This window comes from Piliocolobus tephrosceles, chromosome 17, assembly GCF_002776525.5.
Source record: "Piliocolobus tephrosceles isolate RC106 chromosome 17, ASM277652v3, whole genome shotgun sequence".
Taxonomy (NCBI): domain Eukaryota; kingdom Metazoa; phylum Chordata; class Mammalia; order Primates; family Cercopithecidae; genus Piliocolobus; species Piliocolobus tephrosceles.
Genome location: NC_045450.1, coordinates 66,371,324 through 66,392,939, shown reverse-complemented (window position 1 = coordinate 66,392,939; position 21,616 = coordinate 66,371,324). Strand labels below are relative to the sequence as shown.

Sequence of the window (21,616 nt, the reverse complement as noted above, 5' to 3'; positions counted from 1 at the left end):
GAGGATGAGGGGCCAAGGAGGAGGGTAAGGGGAAAGGAAGATGGTACAGAATAGGGAGGAGGGTGCAGAGGTGGAGGAGGTGTGGACGGCCTGGAGCAGGGTGAGAGGATGTACCTGAGTGGACCACAGGTTCAGCTGCTTGAGCGAAGGCAGTTTGATGAGGTGCTCGGCGCAGGCACTGGTTACATTGGTGAAGGCCAAACTGAGGTTCTCCAGGTTTCCGAAGGAGCCAGAGCTCAGCAAACGAGCCAAGTCAGCGTCCTGCGAGCAGACGCGGGAGAGGCCTGAGGGACCTGCTGGGAGCTCCTGAGACCCTGGGCCCTCCTATCCCCTATCCTCCTCCTCTCCCTCGCCCTACAGGGAGCTGTTCCTGGGGGGCGGCAAATCCCAGGAGCCGAGGTGGGGGCACGGCTTGGTGGGATGGACCAAGGGGGTGGTCAGAGAGGGAGGGGCTGCCGCACATCCCATGGATGACAGCTGCCAGGCGGAGGAGAAAGCCTCCAGTGCTGTGACTCACACCCTGAGTCACCAGCGGGGTATTCCGAGGCCACGATCCTCCCACAGGCGTCTGTGTGTGTGTATGTCTGTATGTGTGTACATCTGTGTGTGTCTGCATGCGTGTCTGTATATGTGTGTGTCTGTAACTGTGTGTGTCTGTGCATGCCTGTGTATGTGTGTGTGCTGGTGTGTCCGTGTGTCTGTGTGTGTGTCTGCCTGTGTGCATCAGGGTATGTGGCTGGCTGTCTCACTCCCAGGCAGTAGCTCATGTAAACACTGAGGCCACACTCAACTCTTAACGAATGAAGACATCAGCGCATGCCTAAGCACTGGACTCGGAGGTTCCTGAGACTCCCCTCCATCCTTGAGTGTTAGTGGCCATGTGGCTGCCCGGAATGAAGGCTGATTTCCAGCCTCCCTTACCGCTAAGTGTGGCCCCACACACTAAATCCAGAAAATGGGATGTAAGTAGACATGTCAAGTAGAACTTCCAAGAAGTTTCTTAAGAGGAAGGGTTATGGCCTCCTTCCTACTGGCTGGAATGGAAACAAGATGGCTGGAGCCTGAGCAGCCCTTTTGGTCCAGGAAGTAGCAGCCATGTATCAAACATAATGGGGACATCAGAATAGAAGGAAATAAGATCCTTAAAGACCTTGCAAAATGCGAATGGTAAGATACACAAGCCTCCAAGGGTTGCTGTGAGGATAAAATGAACTAATAGAATAGCATCTGGCACACAAATGCTCAAGGTATATCTGCTATTATCCCCAGTATTATTAATAACTGGATATCAACACCATTATCACCAACGACCTATATCACATTTTAACTTTCTTTTTGGTTTCCATATCTCTTCCTGTAAGCTACCTCCTGGAAGAGCTGGCGTGTTAAGTACTAGGGGGTCCTTGTGCCTCACCCTCCATCACCTCCCATCTCAGCAGCAGACACCACCTGCCATTCCCCAACAGAGAGGACCAACCCACTTTCTCCATCCAGCCCCAAAGAGAACCAAACCAACTCACTGTCGACTTGGAGGGCAGTGTTAGCCTGGTGGGCCCGCCTTTCCTTTGCTGCAACAGAAACCAGGCTGGTTACAACCATTCTTTTCCCCAAGTTTCCATTCTGGACTTCCACCTCTGTTAACAGCGCTCATGGAGCCATCATTATTTTCTTGGTTGTACAAGGCCACATGGTGGTCTTGGTCTCAGGGGCAAAGCCAGAGATGGGGTTTGAGCACAGGTGGTTTATTGGAAGGTGACCCCAAGAAACACCAGTAGAAGAGTGGGGAAGTGACACTGTGGCTGCCCATAATGGAAGGGGTGTTATCAATCCAGCTATCACTGGATAGATGGGTACTGGCACCAAATCCCACCGGAGGACTCTTAAGAAATGGTGGAGAAGCCATGTCTCAAACATATCTCACTGAATGGGTGACACGTATCTCACTGAATGGGTGAAACACGTCTCACTGAAGGGAGCTGGGGTATTTATACACACTCTCCCAAGAGGGACTGGTTGACGGCTGCTCCAGGAGATGAGAAGGCATCAATTTCCTGCCCCTTCTGTCCTTCTGCGCACACATGTGAGTATACGCATGTGGACATACAAAGTCCTTCAGCAAAGAGGTGTGGGTGCTGGCATTTGAAAGTTGGGCCCCCATACACTTAAGTGGAAGGGTCTAAGGGACATGGAGGAGGGAGGGTGGCCACTGTCCTGGCCAGGCTCCAATGAGCTATGTGACTCTGGGCGTTGCTTTGCCTCTCTGGGCCTCTCTTTGATTACCTGAAAAGTGGCAGGTGGTAATACCAATTTCTTGGGTTTGGAGAAGAATTCAATGAGACCGAAGTCCACTCAGGTCCAAGTACTAGCTCCCCTGGAACCCGCCCTGGCCTGCCGGGCAGGGGAGTGGTCCGGAGCAGCCGGGGACTCACCAGCTCCTTCAACTCCCGCTGCCGGTCGCACAGCTGCTCATACATGCGCTTCCCCACGTCTGTGCTCTCCAGGGTTGAGATGATCTGCAGTTGGGTGTCGTTGTTGTCAATGATGTTGTATTCCAGCATCAAGCACAGGATCTGCCCAGAACCACAGTGGTGCATTACGGACCCGGCCTGCCACCCTCGCTAAGCACACTCTGTGCATCCCAAAGGTCTTGTTTTGAAAACCAGCAACCCCACTCTGCCCTCTCTACAGCCCTGGCTGTGTGAGGTTGGGCAAATCACCTGCCCAACTTCCTGCCTGTGCAATGGTAGCACCAGTGCCCACGCACTGAGGTTCTCCAGGTTCAAACGTCAAAGGACATGGCAGTCTCCCAGGCATCTGCTTACCGTGTTGTGTCTGGACACGGGGCAGGCCCCTGAGGATGTCTGCAGGCCCCCAAGCACTGGTGGAAAGCCACACCTCTTTCTCTCCCCGGTTTCTCCCCCAGTGGCTGTCACAAAGTAGGTGTTCAAGCTCACAGAACGGCTCGCAGCCCTGGGCCCGTCTACCACACACAGCTCCGGAGAGGGCCTGGTGACTGTACATGTGGCTCACCTGCCTTGGGGGTCAAGATGCCTGACAGCCCTGCCTCTGACATTCCCTTTCCAATGACTTATTTTTATTTGTTTATTTATTTATCTATCTTCTGAGATGAGGTCTTACTATGTCGCCCAGGCTAGTTTCGCCCCCCTGGGCTCAAGCGATCCTCCTACCTCAGCCTCCTGAGTTGCTGGAACTACAGGTGCATGCCATGGTGCTCAATTCTCCTAGGACTTCCCACTCGCCAAGGAACGGTCACTCAGCCCAAGCTTTTCACAGCACCTCTTGTCTGTCTCCTGTCTCCCTGCTCAACCCTCCCCCATGGCCTCCGAATCCCTGTCACAGGACAGCCTAGACTAAATCCAAACTCCTGCCCAGCACCTCTGGGGACCCCGAAGGCTCTCCATGCACATCCACCCACATCCCAGACCTCTTGCCCCTTGGCTCCCTGTGTTCCAGCCACCCTGGCCCACCCTGGTGCAGGACCTCAGCCCGGGCTGTCCCCATAGCCTGCTCAGCTCCCATCTTCTCACTGCCTCTTCCCCAGGGCTCACATCTCCCCCAACTCTCATTTCCACGAGAGCTGCCGCGCCTCTCATGGTGCGGTATGAGCTCCCATGGCTTTGCCGCGCCTGCCAACTCTTCGAAGCTCTTCCCACTGAGGGGTGAAGTCTAGCTCCCACGCCTTTGACTGAGGGCAGGCCGCGGTGACTCACTGCCAGCAGTAGGATGTGGCAGAAGCGATGCCGCCTGCCTTCCAAGGGAGGCTAAGTTAAAAAGTGATATGGCTTCTGCCTTGGTTCCCTTGGGACAGTCACTCTGGGAGTCCCAGGCTTCTGGGGACTTTGGAGCATGCAGGGAGAGAGAGGAGCAGCAGCAGGTGAGGGGTGGCCTGCGGGGCTGGGTGTGTATGTTCTGGGCAGGTGGGCAGACTACCCGGACGCCATGAGCTGAAGAGTGTGGCTGAGGAGCACCGCCCCGCAAAGTGTCTGAGGCCTCTCAGGCCAACGCAAGAAGCCTTGGGGCTCATCCAACCTGGCCCCATCCGACTAATGAGGCCCCAAGTGAGAAGCGCGTAGCTGTGCCCAGGCACCCCAATGCCCACGTGCAAAATAAATGAGCGATTTGTTTTAAAGCCCTCACTTAGGGGTGGTTTGTTACACAGCAACAGATGAGCAGAACAGAAGCAACCCCAACCCCACCGATCCATGGATCAGCTGGATCATACCAGAAACAAATATACCGTGTGATGAAGGCTTGAGGCTCCCGCTAAGCTCAGGGCGGCCGGGACTGCATGCCTCGCCCACTGCCCCCCGGTGCCTGCAGCAGCTCCTGGCTCCCAGCAGATGCTCTATCAGCAAGGACAAGGGATGGGGAGCCAGCCATCCTGCCAGAGACCCCGACCAGCTCCTTACCTCCACCATGGTCTGGTTCCCCCTCAGTGCCAGGAGCATGCAGGGACCCAGCTTGTTTTCCGCCAGGGAGAGCAGGAATTTTTTGGTCTTGTAACAGGAGCCCATGAGGATGTGCACCTGTGAGGCAAGAAGACCCAGGTGAAGGGACAGAGACACCCAGTGCCAGCCTCCAGCATGCAGACAGGAAGTGAGCCCAAGTCACGGAATAGACCTGCCTACATGCTGTCCGGACAGCCAGGTGTTCTAGAATCACCAGGCTCCCGGGGGATGCAAGAGATCCTTCCCCCGCACACGGTCTAACCCAGATGAACCCTGAGGACGCTATGCTGAGTGGAATAAGCCAGTCGCGAAAGTCACGTTCACGATACCTCTTTTCATTCTGTCTTTTGCCTTTTATGGTTTTTAGTAGGACCTGATTTAACTGTAAGCCCCATCTCAGCAAGGGTATCTTTCGTATAAATTTATAATACTAAACGCAATAAAAGCTGACTAGAGTGCAATTTAAAGTCTCTTGATTGAAACAAATGCAGCCCTTGCTATTTTTATTTTTTTCCTCGCTCTACTGTCCAGGCCAGAGTGCAGTGGTGCAATCTTGGCTCACTGCAACCTCTGCTTCTTGAGTTCAAGCAATCCTACCACCACACCTGGCTAATTTATTTGTATTTTTAGTAGAGATGGGGTTCACCACGTTGGCCAGGCTGGTCTTGAATTCCCGAATTCAAGTGATCCGCCCGCCTTGGCTTCCCAAAGTGCTGAGATGACAGGCGTGAGCCACTGTGCCCGGCCCTTGCTAGTTTTTTTTTTTTTTTTTTTTTTTTTGAGACGGAGTCTCGCTGTCGCCCAGGTTTACGCCATTCTCCTGCCTCAGCCTCCCGAGCAGCTGGGACTACAGGCGCCCGCCACCTCGCCCAGCTAGTTTTTTGTATTTTTTAGTAGAGACGGGGTTTCACCGTGTTAGCCAGGATGGTCTCGATCTCCTGACCTTGTGATCCGGCCGTCTCGGCCTCCCAAAGTGCTGGGATTACAGGCTTGAGCCACCGCGCTTGCTAGTTTTTTAAGTATCCGTAACAGAGTCTCTAAATATGTAATCTCCTGTCATTATAGAAGTTCTGATGTTTCAAACATTGATTACGTTGAAGTTTTAAGCAGAAGGATGACTCTGACACCACTTACATGAGGTGCCTGGATAGGGAAATTCAGAGACAGAAAGGAAAAGTGGCTGCCAGGGACCGAGGACGAGAGGAAGGGGGACTGAGTGTGTAATGGATGCTGAGTTTCAGTTTCGGAAGATAAGAATATTCTGGAGATGAACGGTGGTGACGGTTGCGTAACAACGGGAATGTCTGGAATTGTCACTGAACAGTGTGCTTACAGATGCTAACTTTTACATTACGTGTATTTTACTGCCAAAACCAAAAAGGCCCCCTTCTCTGCTCCCCTTGGGAGTCTGCTGACAGTCGATCCTTTGAATTCCTGGCACCGCTGGAACTGGGCAGAAACTTCTAGGCAGGCTTTGCAAGGGGGGTGTACATCTTGGGGTAGGGGACGTGACGAAGCCCAGCCACCTCTGCGAAGCCCGCTGTGAGCTCGGAACGGTGTTTTGGGAGACTGTCTGCCCCAGGAATCCAAGAATTGGCAAATCCTGCTCCCTCCTGGGTTATGTGTTGGGTGGTCTTTTGTTCTGGTGTATGGGTGATGGGGGCCCAAGGGCAGGGGTCCCCAGCCACCAGGGCTTGGGGGAGGCCTGGACACCCCACTGGCTTTCCTCCAACTTCACACAATGGCAAATGCCCTTGGTGGTAGAGAAAGCAGCCTCATCAAGGGGCCGGCTTCCAAGCCATGCGTCTCCACGGCAACAACACACTTCCATCCAGCGGCTGCCTGCTTCCTTCCTTGTGTATATTTTTTCCGCTCCATCATGAACAGCTCTGGCATACAAATGCAACCTCTCGGGCTGGGAAGCTGCCAGCTCCCTGAGCTTTCTTGCATCGAATCCCCACGCTGTAGGGTGGGGGGGGGGGGGGGGGGGGGGGGCTGCTGAGCGTTGCTATGGTGAAGCTGTGACATCAGCGGAGAACCCGAGAGGTGACCGAGAGCGCAAGAGATGTGGTGCAGGCTGGCAGTGGCAGTCACATTCCTAGATGCGCAGGGCCCTGAGAGGCCTGGGGTGGCGGGCAAGGAGTGGAGAGGGAGTGCATGAGGCAAAGGGCCTAAAAATAAGCCCCTTTCAAGAAGCTTCCAAGGGCAGCGCCTCAATTTGTCATCACTGCACAAACATCTTTGCTAAGTTCAGTGCGGAGAGCCAAACCACCCAGCAGAGAGGAGAATCACCACTGGCGTCATTTCTGAGCAGCGCCTGTGCCGGCCCACCGGGCGCCCTGCATCTACTGTTGCATGCGATCGCTATGGTAACCTCGAGAGGCCAATGCGATGCTCCCGGACGAGGGGCTGAAGCTGGCAGAGGCAAGTTACCAGCCCAAGGTCAACAAGCTAGATCCTAGCAGAGCTGCAACTGGAAGCCCAGTTTGAGTGTGGGAGCACCAGTGACCAGTAAATGGAGCTGGTTTTCTCAGCAAGTGGAGTTGGTGAGGCTGCTGGCCACTAGGGTGCAGCATATGCCTTGGGGGAGGAGGAGTCTGGCCCTTTACTCCTGGAAGAAAGCATGTGGGCCTGGCCAAGGAAGGGCTTGGAAACAGAAGGCCTATGTGACCCCAGGCACGCCACCGAACCTCTCTGGGCCTCTGTTTCAACAGAGGTGTAATTCAGCAACAAGGATGCTGTACCGATTAAAAAGGATAGTGCACATGAAGTGATGGATACAATGCCGGGCACAAAGAAAGTCATCACGGACGCAGCTGTTGGTTTGGTGACCTCAGAACGCACACGATGATGGGGACAATCACCCTGACCGGGACACCTCCTTGTAAGGATTAAACAAGCTGGTGGACCTGCAGTGCTTTCCAGAATCCCTGGTCCCATTGGGCACTCAATCCCTTGTAGGAACATAACCACGACAATGAACTGTGTGACCTTAGGCAGTAACGCCCCAGGCTTTAGCTGCCTTGGGTATAAAATGGGGCAATGACATGTGTCCTCTTCTCACTGAGCTGTGAGAGACGGAGTGCAACTTGGATGCCAAGTGCTTGGCTTGGAGCCTCAGATAAGAAATGAGTAAGTGACGGTCACAGTCACCACCACCACCACCTTCATGACCAGCACTGTGTAAGCCTGGAAACTCCGGGGCTGGGCCCAGGTGATGGGCGCAGCTGTTTAACTAGTCAGGCACGGCAAGCCCAGGGCCCCCCGGAAGTCACCCCACTGGGGTCCCACTGCATACCATGCTGGCGAACAGCTCCCCGTCATCATCACAGGCCACTCCTCCGGGGCTGTAGAGCTGGAACCAGCCATCTTTGCCGGCCCGCACACTCAGCAGGCATGAGTGGACCTGCCAGACAGGGGAAGACACAAGTGTGAGCTGCACGCAGCCCCGGTGACAAGGGCGACCGCGATCTGCACACACGAATGGGAAAGGCTCGGGCAAGTCTTGCAGTCAAGAAACCCGCTTGTTTCCTCCAGCAACCCCCAGGCTTCCACCAAATGCCATGAAAGGTCTTTTGGGAAACACCGTGGCCCCCACAGCCCGGGGGATTCTGGCTACTGGCTGTCAGTTGCACAGGAGGGAGGGCAGGCCCTGGCTTGACTGGCTGATCTGAATGAAGCGGGCCTGCTGCTGCACCGGGCAGACATGTCCAGAGCAACCGCCTGCAATCAGCCCCCTTTCCCCTTCTCCTGCCCCTTTCCCCTTCTGCTATGCCTTCCTCTGGGCGGGGCCATCTCCTGGGTCTCTGTCCTCTGTCCGGTTCTCTGTCCTCCTCTCTCTGTTTCTTTCTTTTTTTTTTTTTTGAGACGGAGTCTTGCTCTGTCGCCCAGGCTAGAGTGCAGTGGCCGGATCTCAGCTCACTGCAAGCTCTGCCTGCCAGGTTCACGCCATTCTCCTGCCTCAGCCTCCCGAGTAGCTGGGACTACAGGCGCCGCCACCTCGCCCGGCTAGTTTTTTGTATTTTTTTTTAGTAGAGACAGGGTTTCACCCGTGTTAGCCAGGATGGTCTTGATCTCCTGACTTTGTGATCTGCCCGTCTCGGCCTCCCAAAGTGCTGGGATTACAGGCTTGAGCCAGCGTGCCCGGCCTCCCTCTGTGTTTCTAACTCCTCTCCCGTGCTCTCTGCCCTCTCTCTAGAAACCTCTCCGTGCTATCTGTCTGGGGTTCTGCTGCCCCCAGCACTGACTCTCCCTCTTGGGTGTCTGCCTTCTTCCCTTCCTTGACTTGTGTGGGCACCAACCTCCCCTCCAGGTATCTGCCCTGCTAATCTCTCTCTCTCTCCCCCCTTCTTGGGGCCTCTGCCACCCTCCCTCATTAGGTCTCATCCCCACTACCTTCCCTGAGTCTTTGTCCCTCTCCACTGAAGGATCTCTGTCCACGGCTGGGGGCAATTTCAGTGCCAAAAGCAGAGCTCTCACATTCCTTCCCAGAGCTGTGTGTCTGTGTGGATGGGCCTGTTTGTGCATACGAGCACACATGTGTGAGTGCATGAGAGGAATTCCGCATCCACTCTGGCCCCTGCTGTGATTACACAGAGAGAGAGGGAAGGATGGAGAGGGGGAAAAGCGGCAAGAGCGAGGGAGACAGAGCATGAGAGCGAGAGGGCGCACAAAACACAAAGGACTTTTCCCCACCTCCTCCCGTCCTCGGAAGAAAGCTGAGAGAAGTTCCTCATTATTTCCTTTAGGAAAGGACAATTTGCTGCCAAGAATCAGTTACCCACAGATACTAAACTGATCACAACCCACACATGGGCACACAGAAAACAAAGGCAGTGGCTTTTGTTTTTCCCTCTGAGCTGAAAGAATACCAAGGGTTTACTTATCGACTTCAAAGCAATAAGGACTTAGGAGTGTAAGATGCCATTCAACAAATATAGCAAATAATTTTAAAGGAAACAACTTTGGCTTCATTTAGGAAGGTGTGAACGTAGGAGGGAAGGGAGAAAGAAGAGTGAGGAGGAAAAGGGAGACAGAATCAGCAGAGAAAAGAAAGAGGCAAACAGGAGAACAAGGGCCTGGGTGTGAGACTTTGGCCAGGGGAGTTGGCTCCTTCCAGACCTGCAGGTCCTTTGGGGCCTCATACACGTTACCCGGGTTTGAAAATTATCCTCCCAGCAGCTGGCCCTGCCTCTCTACTCCGAGAAGCAGCTGGTACCACTTTTGTTCTCCAAACGTCAAAGTCTGGGTTTGAATACAGGCTCAGTTCCCAGGAGAATTCTGAGCTGCTGTCTTCACAGGTGGCAAGGAATGACTTAAGTTTAAGAAGAAGAATGGAGACACTCGCTGGTCCCCGACATTTAAAAGCACCATATCCACCGTTTCTCCTTTCTCCCGCCACACCTGAGGATCCCTTAGGGAAACGGGTGTTTAGAATTGCGGTGTTTTGGAACTAGATTCTTCAAGACTCCTCCAGAACTAGGTTTTTCAGTGTGGCCTGGAGACCAGTCCCTCAGAACCACTTGGGATGTTTGTTCAAAATGCATCGAAACGCATATGCTTGGCTCCTCCCAGGCCCCATGAGCTGGAACCAGGAAGGGATGTGGGGGCGGCGGGGGGGGGGGGGGGGCTGCCTTTTGAACAAGCTACTCAGGTAATACAGTTTGAGAACAGTTACTCGAGAACTTCTGGAATTACAGCCTGATAAACTACGGGTTCTGAGTCAGAGAGACCCAACATGGGTGGTCATGGCCAGACCTTGGTGTCTATGTGTCCTCAGATTCCTTCTCAAACACCATTTTCCACCCTCCAGACTAAGGTCCAGTTTGATCCGTTTAGCGAAGTCCAACCAGTTCACTACCACCTTCTCCAGCAAGCTTCCTGGGGATGGCTCCATGGAGAATAACGCCCTCTGTCCCCTGCCTGTCCTTCCCCGTTCTGCTGGGAGCACGGGTCTAGGTCTGTCCTCAACTGGGAGTCAGGCCCCTACCACACCCAGAACTCATGCACACACAAGCAGGCTGTGAGCACGTCAGGGCACAGCACACAGCGCAGTGAGCTGGTTGTCAGCACCAGGTTCGAATCCTGCCTCAGTCGTGAACCAGCCGTGCAACACTGGGAATACTAGAGAAGACACTCATAGGGACGCTGTGAGGATGAGAAAAGGGACTGTCTGGCCCGGGGTGCAGCACCTCATAAAGGACAGCTGCTGCTGCTGCTACTATCAGGTGATGCAGGCCCAGGGCTACGGGCTGGCTTCCTTGCCCACCTAGGTCCCTGCCCATGTGCACAGGCTTGGGGGCAGGAGGCTGCCCTCTCCCTGGAAGGCCAGCTTTGGTGAGGGACACAGCAGCCCTTCAGGGAAGCCCTTGGCCACCATGACCAGGAAATAAAAACCCAGCTCTGATCCCAGCTCGGATTCCTCGCTCTTCCCAATGATTCACATAATAGCAGAACCAGACAGGATCAAAACGCTGCCTCAGAGCTGGCTGGGAGCTGCCGGGCCAGCCCAACCCGAAATCAAGGCCTCGGCTGTGGGGAGAAACCACCAGCCAGCGGAAAACCACCCCGGTGAGCCGGCGCTTACAGTAAAACACTGACATCACGGGCTGGGCTCTGCACCAGGCGGGGCTGTGTCTGCACAGGCAATGGGTCTCTGAAAGTTGTTCTGAAAGCCTGTCGGTGACAAGGAGGCCCCCACCAGAGCTTCAGAAGGCCTCTGAGGGGCCCTCGTGCATCCTGCTATCCCGAGACGGCGGGCCTGAGATGCAGAAAGAAAGGCCTCACCTCTTGCCGCGGGTCTTCAGCGAACCTCTGAATCACGTACTTCAGTTCCCTGGAAGAGACGAGGCGGCCAGAGTTACTGCTGGGGTCTGGGACTGAGGGGGAGGTGTGGGAAGGGGAGGGGATGGTGTCAAGGAGGAATGGGCCAGGGAGCTGGGCAAGCTGGTGGATCAGGGATGCCAAGAGAAGCCATCACTGCCTCCCAGAATGCATGTGCCACGGACGGAAGACCTCAGGACAGAGGCCGTGCGTGCCAGAGTGGAATGAGGGCGGTGCCCAGAAACTCACTTGGTGAACTTCTCGTGTGCGAGAGCTCTGTAACAAAAACAGGGGAAAACACGGCAGTTAGCAGAAGCGTCGGAAACAGCACAATGTTCCCAAGATTAACCTCTGGGGACGTCTAGACTTTATATCTGATTCAAAGAATGAAGAGGAATTTGAGTGAAATGCCAATATTTTGTCCCCACTCAAAGCTCCAAAACAAAGGCCTTCTTTGAGGAGGCGACAGATCACGGCAGCGGGAACAGACTGGGCGCCCCATTCCCAAAACTCCCCTAGGCCCACACCTGTGAACAAGAGGGGCTAAGCTGCTGCCTGAGCACGTTTGGGTGCACGTGGGCTCCAGGGACCCAGGTGTGTTCATTAATTGTTCCACAATTAAGGCGGGCGGCACTCATTACTGCACACATCAGCGGCCATCGGGGACCATTCTTCTAAGCCAGTTGCCACAGCCAAGAACGCCCAGGCCCATGGGGACGGGGGCTGAGGCCAATGACGTCATGACTCTGCCGAGACTAAGTGCCTCTTAGGAGTTGGATTTCTCTGGTCTCACGTCCTGGGACCCTTGGGGACTGGCCAAGCCAGCAAATGGGGCAATTACTGCGTGTAATGTGCCCTTACAGAGGCAGCATTTCATAAACACGCTCGGTAATCAGCTCCTTCGAGAACCCCAGCCGCCTCCCGAGGCTGGCTCCTTCCAACCTCTCGAAAGAGACCTGGAGGCATTTGAGGGCCTGGTTATTCTGACAAGGCCTTCTCTTCAGGCCATTATCCACCAGACAGCGTTCTCTCTAGTTTCCAGTGATCACTTCAATAAGGTGCTAGGGGCCGGCAAGAGAGAGGCAGAGGGTCTGTTTCTGGCCAGGTTTGCTGCGGAGCCTGAGCTGAGCATTGTAAAGGGTGTAGTCAGAGTGCTTCCAGCATCTCAGTATGGCACAGCGAGCAACTCCACGTGCATTATCTTTTGATTCTTACTATCACCCTTGGAAGAGGAGCGGCAGGTATTACGGTTCCCATCTGGTGCATAATAAAAAACGCTAACTGCACGGCCTGCCAGGCGCCGTGGGGAGGGCTCTGTTTGCATTCTTAGCTCATGAATCCTTGTGATAATGCAGTCAGACAGCTCCTACAACGTCCCTGTTCTCCTGAGTTCCCCATTTGTCTGATGAGGGGAGGTGTGCCTCCCCAGGGGTCCCACAGCTGAGGACATGGCTGAGCTAGGACCGACGTCTCCAGGGTCTTCCCACTGTGACTTGGCTTCCCCGTAACATGACTGGTCCCCCACTAAGGCCTTGGTGGACAACTGAGGTTTGCCTCACGGGTGGGAGGGCTCCGGGGATGCGCATGGGACTTACTCTTTGGGGAATGGAATGGGTTGAAGCAAACTGGCCAGAGACGGTCTCCAGTCATCATAGTCCGACCTAGAATGAGAGAGGGTGACAGTCAGCTTTGGTTGGGACAAGGAGAGGTTTACGGCACTGTCCCAGATGGGCCAGAAGATGGGATGAGAGGCTGGCAGGAAGTCAGTGGCACCGACTCCTCCACCCACTCCCACCTCCAGGATGAGCAAGTCAATGTTCTCAGCGTGGCCACGAGGACCCACAACCAGGCCTGTGCAGAGACTTCCTCGTGGCACCCGAGGGCGTGGGCTGTCTCTTCCTCAGACTTCACAGTGCCCTCCGAACCAAGGCCACATGATCACTGTTCATTCCCTCTTTGGGACCGTTAGGGGGTGTTCTGGGTGGAACTCTGCCCCCTATTCATATACTGAAGGTCTGTCCCCCAGTACTTCAGAATGTGACTGTACTGGGAGATACAGCCTTTAAAGCGGTGATGAGGTTACAATGAGGCTGAAGACAGATGTCCTTAGAAGAAGAGGAAACATGGACACGCAGAGCAGAGACCAGCCAGGACTCAGCGAGGAGGCCGCTGTCTGCAAGCCAGGAGAGAGGCCTGCAGAGAAACCAGCCCTGCCCACACCTTGATTTCAAGGTTGTGCCTTCCCGAACTGACAGAAATACATTTGTTGTGTAAGCCACGAGGTCGATGGTACTTTACAGCAGTCCTAGCAAACTAACATATGGGGCTTAGGCTGGGACCATGGGGCCATTCTCACCTTTCAGTGATCAGAATTGAGTGGAAATTCTATACATGGATTCATAAAAAATAAACACTCCATGCTGTGTGTTTGTAATTTGGGTCAAACCGCCTGATTTATTGGATTCCTTTTTTTTCTTTTTAAAAATTTATTATTATTATTATTATTATTATTATTTGAGACAGTCTTATTCTGTTGCCCAGGCTGGAGTGCAATGGCATGATCTCAGCTCACTGCAACCTCCACCTCCTGGGTTCAAGTGATTCTTGTGTCTCAGCCTTCTGAGCAGCTGGGATTATAGGCATGCGCCACTATGCCAAGCTAATTTTTTGTATTTCTAGTAGGGATGGGGTTTTGCCATGTTGGCCATGCTGGTCTTGAACTCCTGGCCTCAGGTGATTCGCCTGCCTCAGCCTCCCAAAGTACTGGGATCAGCCGGGTGTGGTGCCTCATGCCTGTAATCCCAGCTGCTCAGGAGGCTGAGGCAGGAGAACTGCTTAAACCTAAGAGGCAGAGGTTGCAGTGAGCTGAGATCATCCCACTGCACTCTAGCCTGGGCAACAGAGCGAGACTCCGTCTCAAAAAAGTAAATAACCCAAAAAAGTAAATAACACCCGCTGGGATTACAGGTGTGAGCCACCACACCCGGTCTTGGTGGATACTTTTATTTTTGCTTTCAGACAATAGCTTTTCTTCTTTTCTAAGAGTTGATGCTAAATACCTAGGAATCCAACTTACAAGGGATGTGAAGGATCTCTTCAAGGAGAAATACAAACCACTGCTGAACGAAATAAAAGAGGACACAAGCAAATGGAAGAACATTCCATGCTCATGGATAGGAAGAATCAATATTGTGAAAATGGCCATACTGCCCAAGGTAATTTATAGATTCAATGCCATCCCCATCAAGTTACCAATGACTTTCTTCACAGAATTGGAAAAAACTACCTTAAAGTTCACATGGAACCAAAAAAGAGCCCACATTGCCAAGATAATCCTCAGCCAAAAAAACAAAGCTGGAGGCATCACGCTACCTGACTTCAAACTGTACTACAAGGCTACAGTAACCAAAACAGCATGGTACTGGTACCAAAACAGAGATATAGACCAATGGAACAGAACAGAGCCCTCAGAAATAATACCACACATCTACAACCATCTGATCTTTGACAAACCAGACAAAACCAAGAAATGGGGAAAGGATTCCCTCTTTAATAAATGGTGCTGGGAAAACTGGCTAGCCATATGTGGAAAGCTGAAACTGGATCCCTTCCTTACAACTTATGCAAAAATTAATTCAAGATGGAGTAAAAACTTAAATGTTAGACCTAAAACCACAAAAGCCCTAGAAGAAAACCTAGGCAATACTATTCAGAACATAGGCATGGGCAAGGACTTCATGACTAAAACACCAAAAGCAATGGCAACAAAAGCCAAAACTGATAAATGGGATCTAATTAAACTAAAGAGCTTCTGCACAGCACAAGAAACTACCATGAGAGTGAACAGGCAATATACAGAATGGGAGAAAATTTTTACAATCTACTCATCTGATAAAGTGCTAATATCCAGAATCTACAAAGAACTTAAACAAATTTACAAGAAAAAATCCACCCCATCAAAAAGTGGGCGAAGGATATGAACAGACACTTCTCAAAAGAAGACATTTATGCAGCCAACAGACACACGAAAAAATGCTCATCATCACTGGCCATCAGAGAAACACAACTCAAAACCACAATGAGATACCATCTCACACCAGTTAGAATGGCGATCATTAAAAAGTCAGGAAACAACAGGTGCTGGAGAGGATGTGGAGAAATAGGAACACTTTTACACTGTTGGTGGGACTGTAAACTAGTTCAACCATTGTGGAAGACAGTGTGGCGATTCCTCAAGGATCTAGAACTAGAAATACCATTTGACCCAGCCATTCCATTGCTGGATATATACCCAAAGGATTATAAATAATGCTGCTATAAAGACACATGCACATGAATGTTTACTGCAGCACTATTCACAATAGCAAAGACTTGGAACCAACCCAAATCTCCATCAATGATAGACTGCATTAAGAAAATGTGGCACATCTACACCAAAGAATACTATGCAGCCATCAAAAGGATGAGTTCATGTCCTTTGTAGGGACATGGATGAAGCCAGAAACCATCGTTCTGAGCAAACTATTGCAAGGACAGAAAACCAAACACCACATGTTCTCTCATAGGTGGGAACTGAACAATGAGATCACCTGGACACAGGGTGGGGAACATCACACACCGGGGCCTGTCATGGGGTGGGAGGAGGGGGAGGGATAGCATTAGGAGATATACCTAATGTAAATGATGAGTTAATGGGTGCAGCACACCAACACGGCACGTGTACCCTAGAACTTAAAGTATTAAAAAAAAAAAAAAAGAGTTGATGCTAATGATGGTAATAACAATGACAATAACAACAGCAGCTCTGATGTCATGGAGACTTTCTATATACACTTCATTATGCTAAGGGCTTTACCTTAGTTCATTTACTCTTTATAAGAGCACGATAAAGTCAATGTGACTAACCCCACTTAACAGATGAGGAACTTGAGGCTCAGAGGTTCAAGGTCACATGTCCGTGGCGAATGAGGAGTCAAATCCAAGCTTCTGTGATGGCAGAGCCTTGGCTCTCACCAGCCCTGAAAGACCACAGCTGGGATCTTAGCAAAAGTCAGCGCCCGCTTGGGTAAGGAAGGACGGCTAAACCTCAGTTAAAGCAGGTGCGGGAAGCACCGCACTGTTCACCTGACTTCACTTAACCCTTTCACAAGACAGCCTTCTTCCTGTGTGAACAGCCAGCGGGAGAGGTCAGTTATCCACTCCGAGTCATCTACACAGCTAGGAAGGCGTGAGGCTGAACTCAGAACCTGGTATTTCAGGCTCTACCACACCACGGTGTGTGGTGAAGCCAGGCACCAGGGTGTCACCCTCGTCCGACCCTGGGAAGACCACTGTCCACAACAGAACAGTATTAGCACTGCTGACAAGGTAGAGGCAATTCGCGCCGTGCTGCCTGCACACCGGGGCTTGAACCAAGGGCACTTCCTGTGTTCGCTCATGGGATCTGCCCAGAGGACCCTGTGTGGTGAGTCCAAATGATGAACAACGAGTAATACGGAAATTCACTGACTGTGACCACAGGGCTGTGACACAGCCAGGCCACAGCAGGGAAGCAATAGCTTCGGGAGTTTCCTGAGGCCCAACAGGCTGCTTCCCGACCAGCTACCAGCACAGCTTCATAAAGAGGGAGTTTTTTGGCCAACTCTTGCCCCCAAAAGCTAGGAGCGTCCAGAGAGCTCTCCGGCGTCTCAATCTGAGTACAGATGGGCTTGTATCACACAGCAGAGCACTCACACACGGCCCCCAGAAACTGCAGTCATGACAACCCCTATTTTACAGACGACAAAAATGAAGCTCCGAGCTGTTTGTGATTTCCCACAAGTCACCAGCAAGTGGCTGAGATCTGACGTCAGGTGCTTCTAAGACCACGACCTGTCCTTTCCAGCACCTGCACTGTGTTTATAACCAGTTCCCCAACCTGGGTTCCAGATCTCTCTAGCTGTAGAGACTCTGCTGCAAAACAAACCCAGAGGTAGTCAGTTCTTGCCTAAGCCAGGCCTGGGCACCTCTGAGGGCCCAGAGCTTAAAACCCTGACACATAAAGTGAGGGGTGGCTGCTGGAGCAGTCCCCACCCGAATCACAGAGCTGTCCCTGGGTGCTCCCCAGCCTCTGACCATCTTGCCTCGGACCACCCCAGGGAGGGGGCCAGGTCTCATCTCTGAGTCCCCCGGGGCCAGGTGGATGGCTGGTGCTTGGGAGGGAACTGCCGAACCCAAGACCCAGTGTACACTGGGACTGGGCCAATGACAGAGCCTGGGGCCTGTGACTGGCTTCCGAACAGAAGAGATATTGAGTCTCCATCTGGGGGACTACATGTGCCACCAGGTGCCAAGATCGAGTGGGATGCCGATTAAGATCCTGGCTTGGACTGGGGCAGGAGGTGGGATCTGAACCCTTGTCCAGTGGCCCAAGTTGGGGAGGTGCTGCACAGAGATGCCCCACTGACACCTGGGCACCACCCATGGGAGAGGCCAGCGGGTGCTCAGACCCGGGCTGGGCAGAGGGGTGGTCCTGGGACGCCTACCCACATACAACTCACCACAGATGCATTGTGTGTCAGTTTGTGTGCTGTATGTATAACTGTGCCCTATAGAGAAACAGGGAGAAGTTTTTCAGCAAGGACAAATGTTCACTCCCATCGACAATGAGTGGTTTAGATAACCCCTGAGTGGGGGCGTTTCCTGCCCCACCTTCCTCCAAATAAACCCACCACAGCGTGTGTGGCAGCCTTCAAACCCCGATCACACCCTGGAAGCTTCTGAGGAAAGGCTCCGATGCCAGGCGCAGAGAAAAGAATGACCAGGAAAGCCTGTTGCCTGAGATAAGTCCTGACTGTGATGCCAGTGGCCGCTCACTCACTGCTTACCCAACTTGCTCCCTTAATCCCCAGAGCGGTACATGAGGGCAGAGGGTGCCGGTGAGGAAGCTGAACTCTGCGCCTAGGAGGCAGGATGAGGACTGAGAGCAGGTCCACTGGACTGCCGTGCTCGAGGGCGGAAGGCCCAGGTGCCATGCGGCCTGGGGGTCTCAGCTGCAGGAGCCTGAGGCCTGTCAGGTGCATGTCAGGATGCGGAGACCCCTGTATTCACACGCTCCCTTCCGAGGGGTCATCTGTCTTTGCAGCTAGCTTGTCTTCCCTCCAGAAGAATCACCTTCCTCCTTTCCTCCCACCTGTCCCTGACTCGTGGTTTCCAGAAAATGGAAAATCAGTTGACAGCAAACCTCGTCTGCAGTGCCTGCTGCGTGCCATGTGCTATCCAAGGACTCCCCATGCGTCAGCCAGTGCAGCAATCCCAGCAACTCGGCTGGGCGGGTGCTCTTGGCACCCCCATTTTATAGGCAGGAAAATGGAAACACACGGAGGGACTGCCCTGGCCCCAGGCCACACAGCTGGTGAGAGCTGGGATCTGAACCTGGGAGCCTGGCCCCAGCGTCTGTGCTCTACCATCTCAATAACAATGTCTCGCCCGGCTCACATCTGAGGAGGACGATTTCCCCACATCACAAGGGCACTGGTGGGCACATGGTGGCTCGCACCTGTAATCCCAGCACTTCGGGAGGCTGAGGTGGGAGGATCGCTTGAAGCCAGGAGTTCAAGACTAGCTTGGGCAACATAAAGAGATCCCCTCTCTAAAAAGAAAAAAAAAGTTAAAAAAAAAAAAAAAAAGTAAGCCAGGCAGGTGGTGTGCACCTGTAGTCCCAGCCACTTGGGAGTCTGAGGTGGGAGAATTCCTTGAGCCCAGGTGTTCGAGGCTGCAGTGACCTGTAACTGCGGCACTGTACTCCAGCCTCGGTGACAGAGTATCTTAAAAAACGAAAGGGAGGGGAGCACTTAGGTTTTTTTTTTTTTGAGATGGAGTCTCACCCTGTCGCCCAGGCTGGAGTGCAATGGCGCGATCTCGGCTCAATGCAAGCTCCGCCTCTTGGTTTCACGCCATTCTAGCGCCTCAGTCTCCCGAGTAGCTGGGACTACAGGCGCCCGTCACCACGCCCAGCTAATTTTTTGTATTTTTAGTACAGGCGGGGTTTCACTGTGTTAGTCATGATGGTCTCAATTTCCTGACCTCGTGATCCGTCCGCCTCGGCCTCCCAAAGTACTGGAATTACAGGCGTGAGTCACCACGCCCGGCCATTTTTTTACTTTTAAAATAAAGCATATTCTATGCAGAAATGTCATGAAATATAGAACTCTGAGGAGATTTGAAGTCACCCACAATCAGAGGAGTCAGGGTCCCCATGGGGGGCTATGAGCCCCAGCAACAGGCCCATGGTCACTTGTCACTCCTGAGCCTGTTCTGTGAACTGCGAGCGTGGTCTGCACTCCCAGGTGCTCAGCCCGGTGGGAGGCTTCGGCGTGTGTGAGGCGGGGTCTGGACAGAAGCCTCCTCCTCTGGATCTCCCAGCCTGGGGCTCCACTTCCTGGCAGCTACCACAAGTCCCAGAGGGGGTGCGGGGGAAGGAGGGAGAGGGCAAGTGGACTTCCTTGCCTTGGTCCAGACCAGCGTGGCGGTCTGTGACCCCAGTCTGACCAGGTTGGTGGATGAATGGGAGGCGCTGGACACAGGTTGTCGTGGAGGTGAGGCTGGGTGTCCCCAGAATGGCAGGCCGACGGGGAAGGAGTGAGGAACCCTCCTGTGCATGGGCCTCTCTGTGACAGGCCTCAGCACAGGCCCCAGTGGCTAGCAGAGTCCCTGCCTTGAGACTGCCCTGGCTCTGGGTGGGCCTGTTATCCTAGGATGGGACGCCTCTGGCCACTGGGGCAGTCTCCCACTTGGCCAAGCCGGGCCTGGGATGGGAGGGCAGGCAGCAGGCAGGATGTGAGGGACCTGACTGCCCACCCAGGAAGGAGGAAAGAGGGCTGCGCCCTGCCCAGTTCAGGGAGGGAGGGGGTGGGCAGGCAGGCAGGTGCCTGACACATCCTGCTGACCCCAACATGCCTCAGGCATAAGGCGCCTGCACATTTAACCCTCCCATGAATGGGGCCTTGGAACCCCCATTTCACAGATGAGAAATGGAGGCCCAGAGAGGTTCAGATACTTGTCAAAGGTCACAGAGCTAATGGGGGACATGTTGGGCCCAAACAAGGCTTTGTGAGTGCAAAGCCCGGGTCTCCCACTTCAAGCGGCTCAGTTGGGATTTTAACCCAGTTCAGAAGATGCCACCTCAACTAGAGCCCTGTGCTGCCCTGTGGACAGGACGCTTCCTGCCAGCCTCGCTGCTTTTCCTGACTCACAGAATCTCCCACAAGGTGTGGGCAGAATGTGGTGGCCTCAGGGTGGCCTGATGCTTGGGAAGGCCTGGGGCATGAGACGGCTCATGCGGGAGCACATTCAGGCCACTTTGTTCCCGCTATGCAACATCCAGAAATATCTGCTCCCTTTAAAGATAAACCAACTGGTCCGGGGATTTGACCCCAGGCTGAGAAACAGCGGCTGTTACCCCCGAGGCTGGGGTACCTCAGGAAAACTCCCTCCGTCTCCACCTGTGCGGTCATCCCATCTGGGACCTTCCCAGGCCCCACAGCAGATCTGCTGGCCTTAAATGCTCCAGGGACCTTTGAGTTTCTATTTCTACAGAGTTACCATGTGCTCCAGGAAGGAGCAGTTTGAAGTTTCCAAACAGGATGGGCATGGGGGCTCATGCCTGTAATCCTAGCACTTTGGGAGGCCGAGGTGGGCAGATCACTTGAGGTCAAGAGTTCGAGACCAGCCTGGCCAACGTGGCGAAATCCCGTCTCTACTAAAAACACAAAAATTAGCCGGGCTAGATGGTAGACGCCTGTAATCCCAGCTACTGGGGAGGTTGAGGCAGGAGAATGGCTTGAACCTGGGAGGCAGAGGTTGCAGTGAGCTGAGATCGCACCACTGCACTGCAGCCTGGGCAACAGAGCGAGACTCCATCGCAAAAAAAAAAAAAAAAGAAAAAGAAAAAGGAAGTACATATAAGAAAGAACTACCTAGAAGAATCACAGACTTTTTAAAAATTATAAAACAGGCTGGGCACAGTGGCTCACACCTGTAATCTTTGGGAGGCTGAAGTGGGCAGATCACTTCAGGTCAGGAGTTCGAGACCAGCCTGGCCAACATGGCAAAACCCCGTCTCTACTAAAAATACAAAAATTAGCTGGGCTTGGTGGCAGGCGCCTGTGATTCTAGCTATTGGGGACGCTGAGGCAGGAGAATGGCTTGAACCTTGGAGGCAGAGGTTGCAGTGAGCGGAACTACTGCAGGTAAGTCCCCTGGCTCTGTCTCCCGGTCATTAGGACAACCCCAAATTCATCTGCATTTCCCTGAAGTTCCCCAAGGGAGGAGCCTCTTCCAGCCAA

The 21,616-nt window shown here is 53.3% G+C and overlaps 1 protein-coding gene across 3 annotated transcripts in view; it reads right to left on the bottom strand.

The window, feature by feature from the left end:
* CMIP (c-Maf inducing protein) overlaps nucleotides 1–21,616 on the bottom strand; it is a 273,367-nt gene that overhangs the window by 17,026 nt on the left and 234,725 nt on the right. For all 3 annotated transcript variants that reach the window (XM_026447269.1, XM_026447270.1, XM_026447271.1), the window contains 8 exons: nucleotides 12,887–12,952; nucleotides 11,541–11,567; nucleotides 11,256–11,304; nucleotides 7,768–7,875; nucleotides 4,431–4,547; nucleotides 2,430–2,570; nucleotides 1,521–1,568; nucleotides 115–261 (listed from right to left, as the gene is read on the bottom strand). In XM_026447269.1, the coding sequence (XP_026303054.1) occupies nucleotides 115–261; nucleotides 1,521–1,568; nucleotides 2,430–2,570; nucleotides 4,431–4,547; nucleotides 7,768–7,875; nucleotides 11,256–11,304; nucleotides 11,541–11,567; nucleotides 12,887–12,952 (703 nt within the window). The remainder of the gene's footprint in view (nucleotides 1–114; nucleotides 262–1,520; nucleotides 1,569–2,429; nucleotides 2,571–4,430; nucleotides 4,548–7,767; nucleotides 7,876–11,255; nucleotides 11,305–11,540; nucleotides 11,568–12,886; nucleotides 12,953–21,616) is intronic.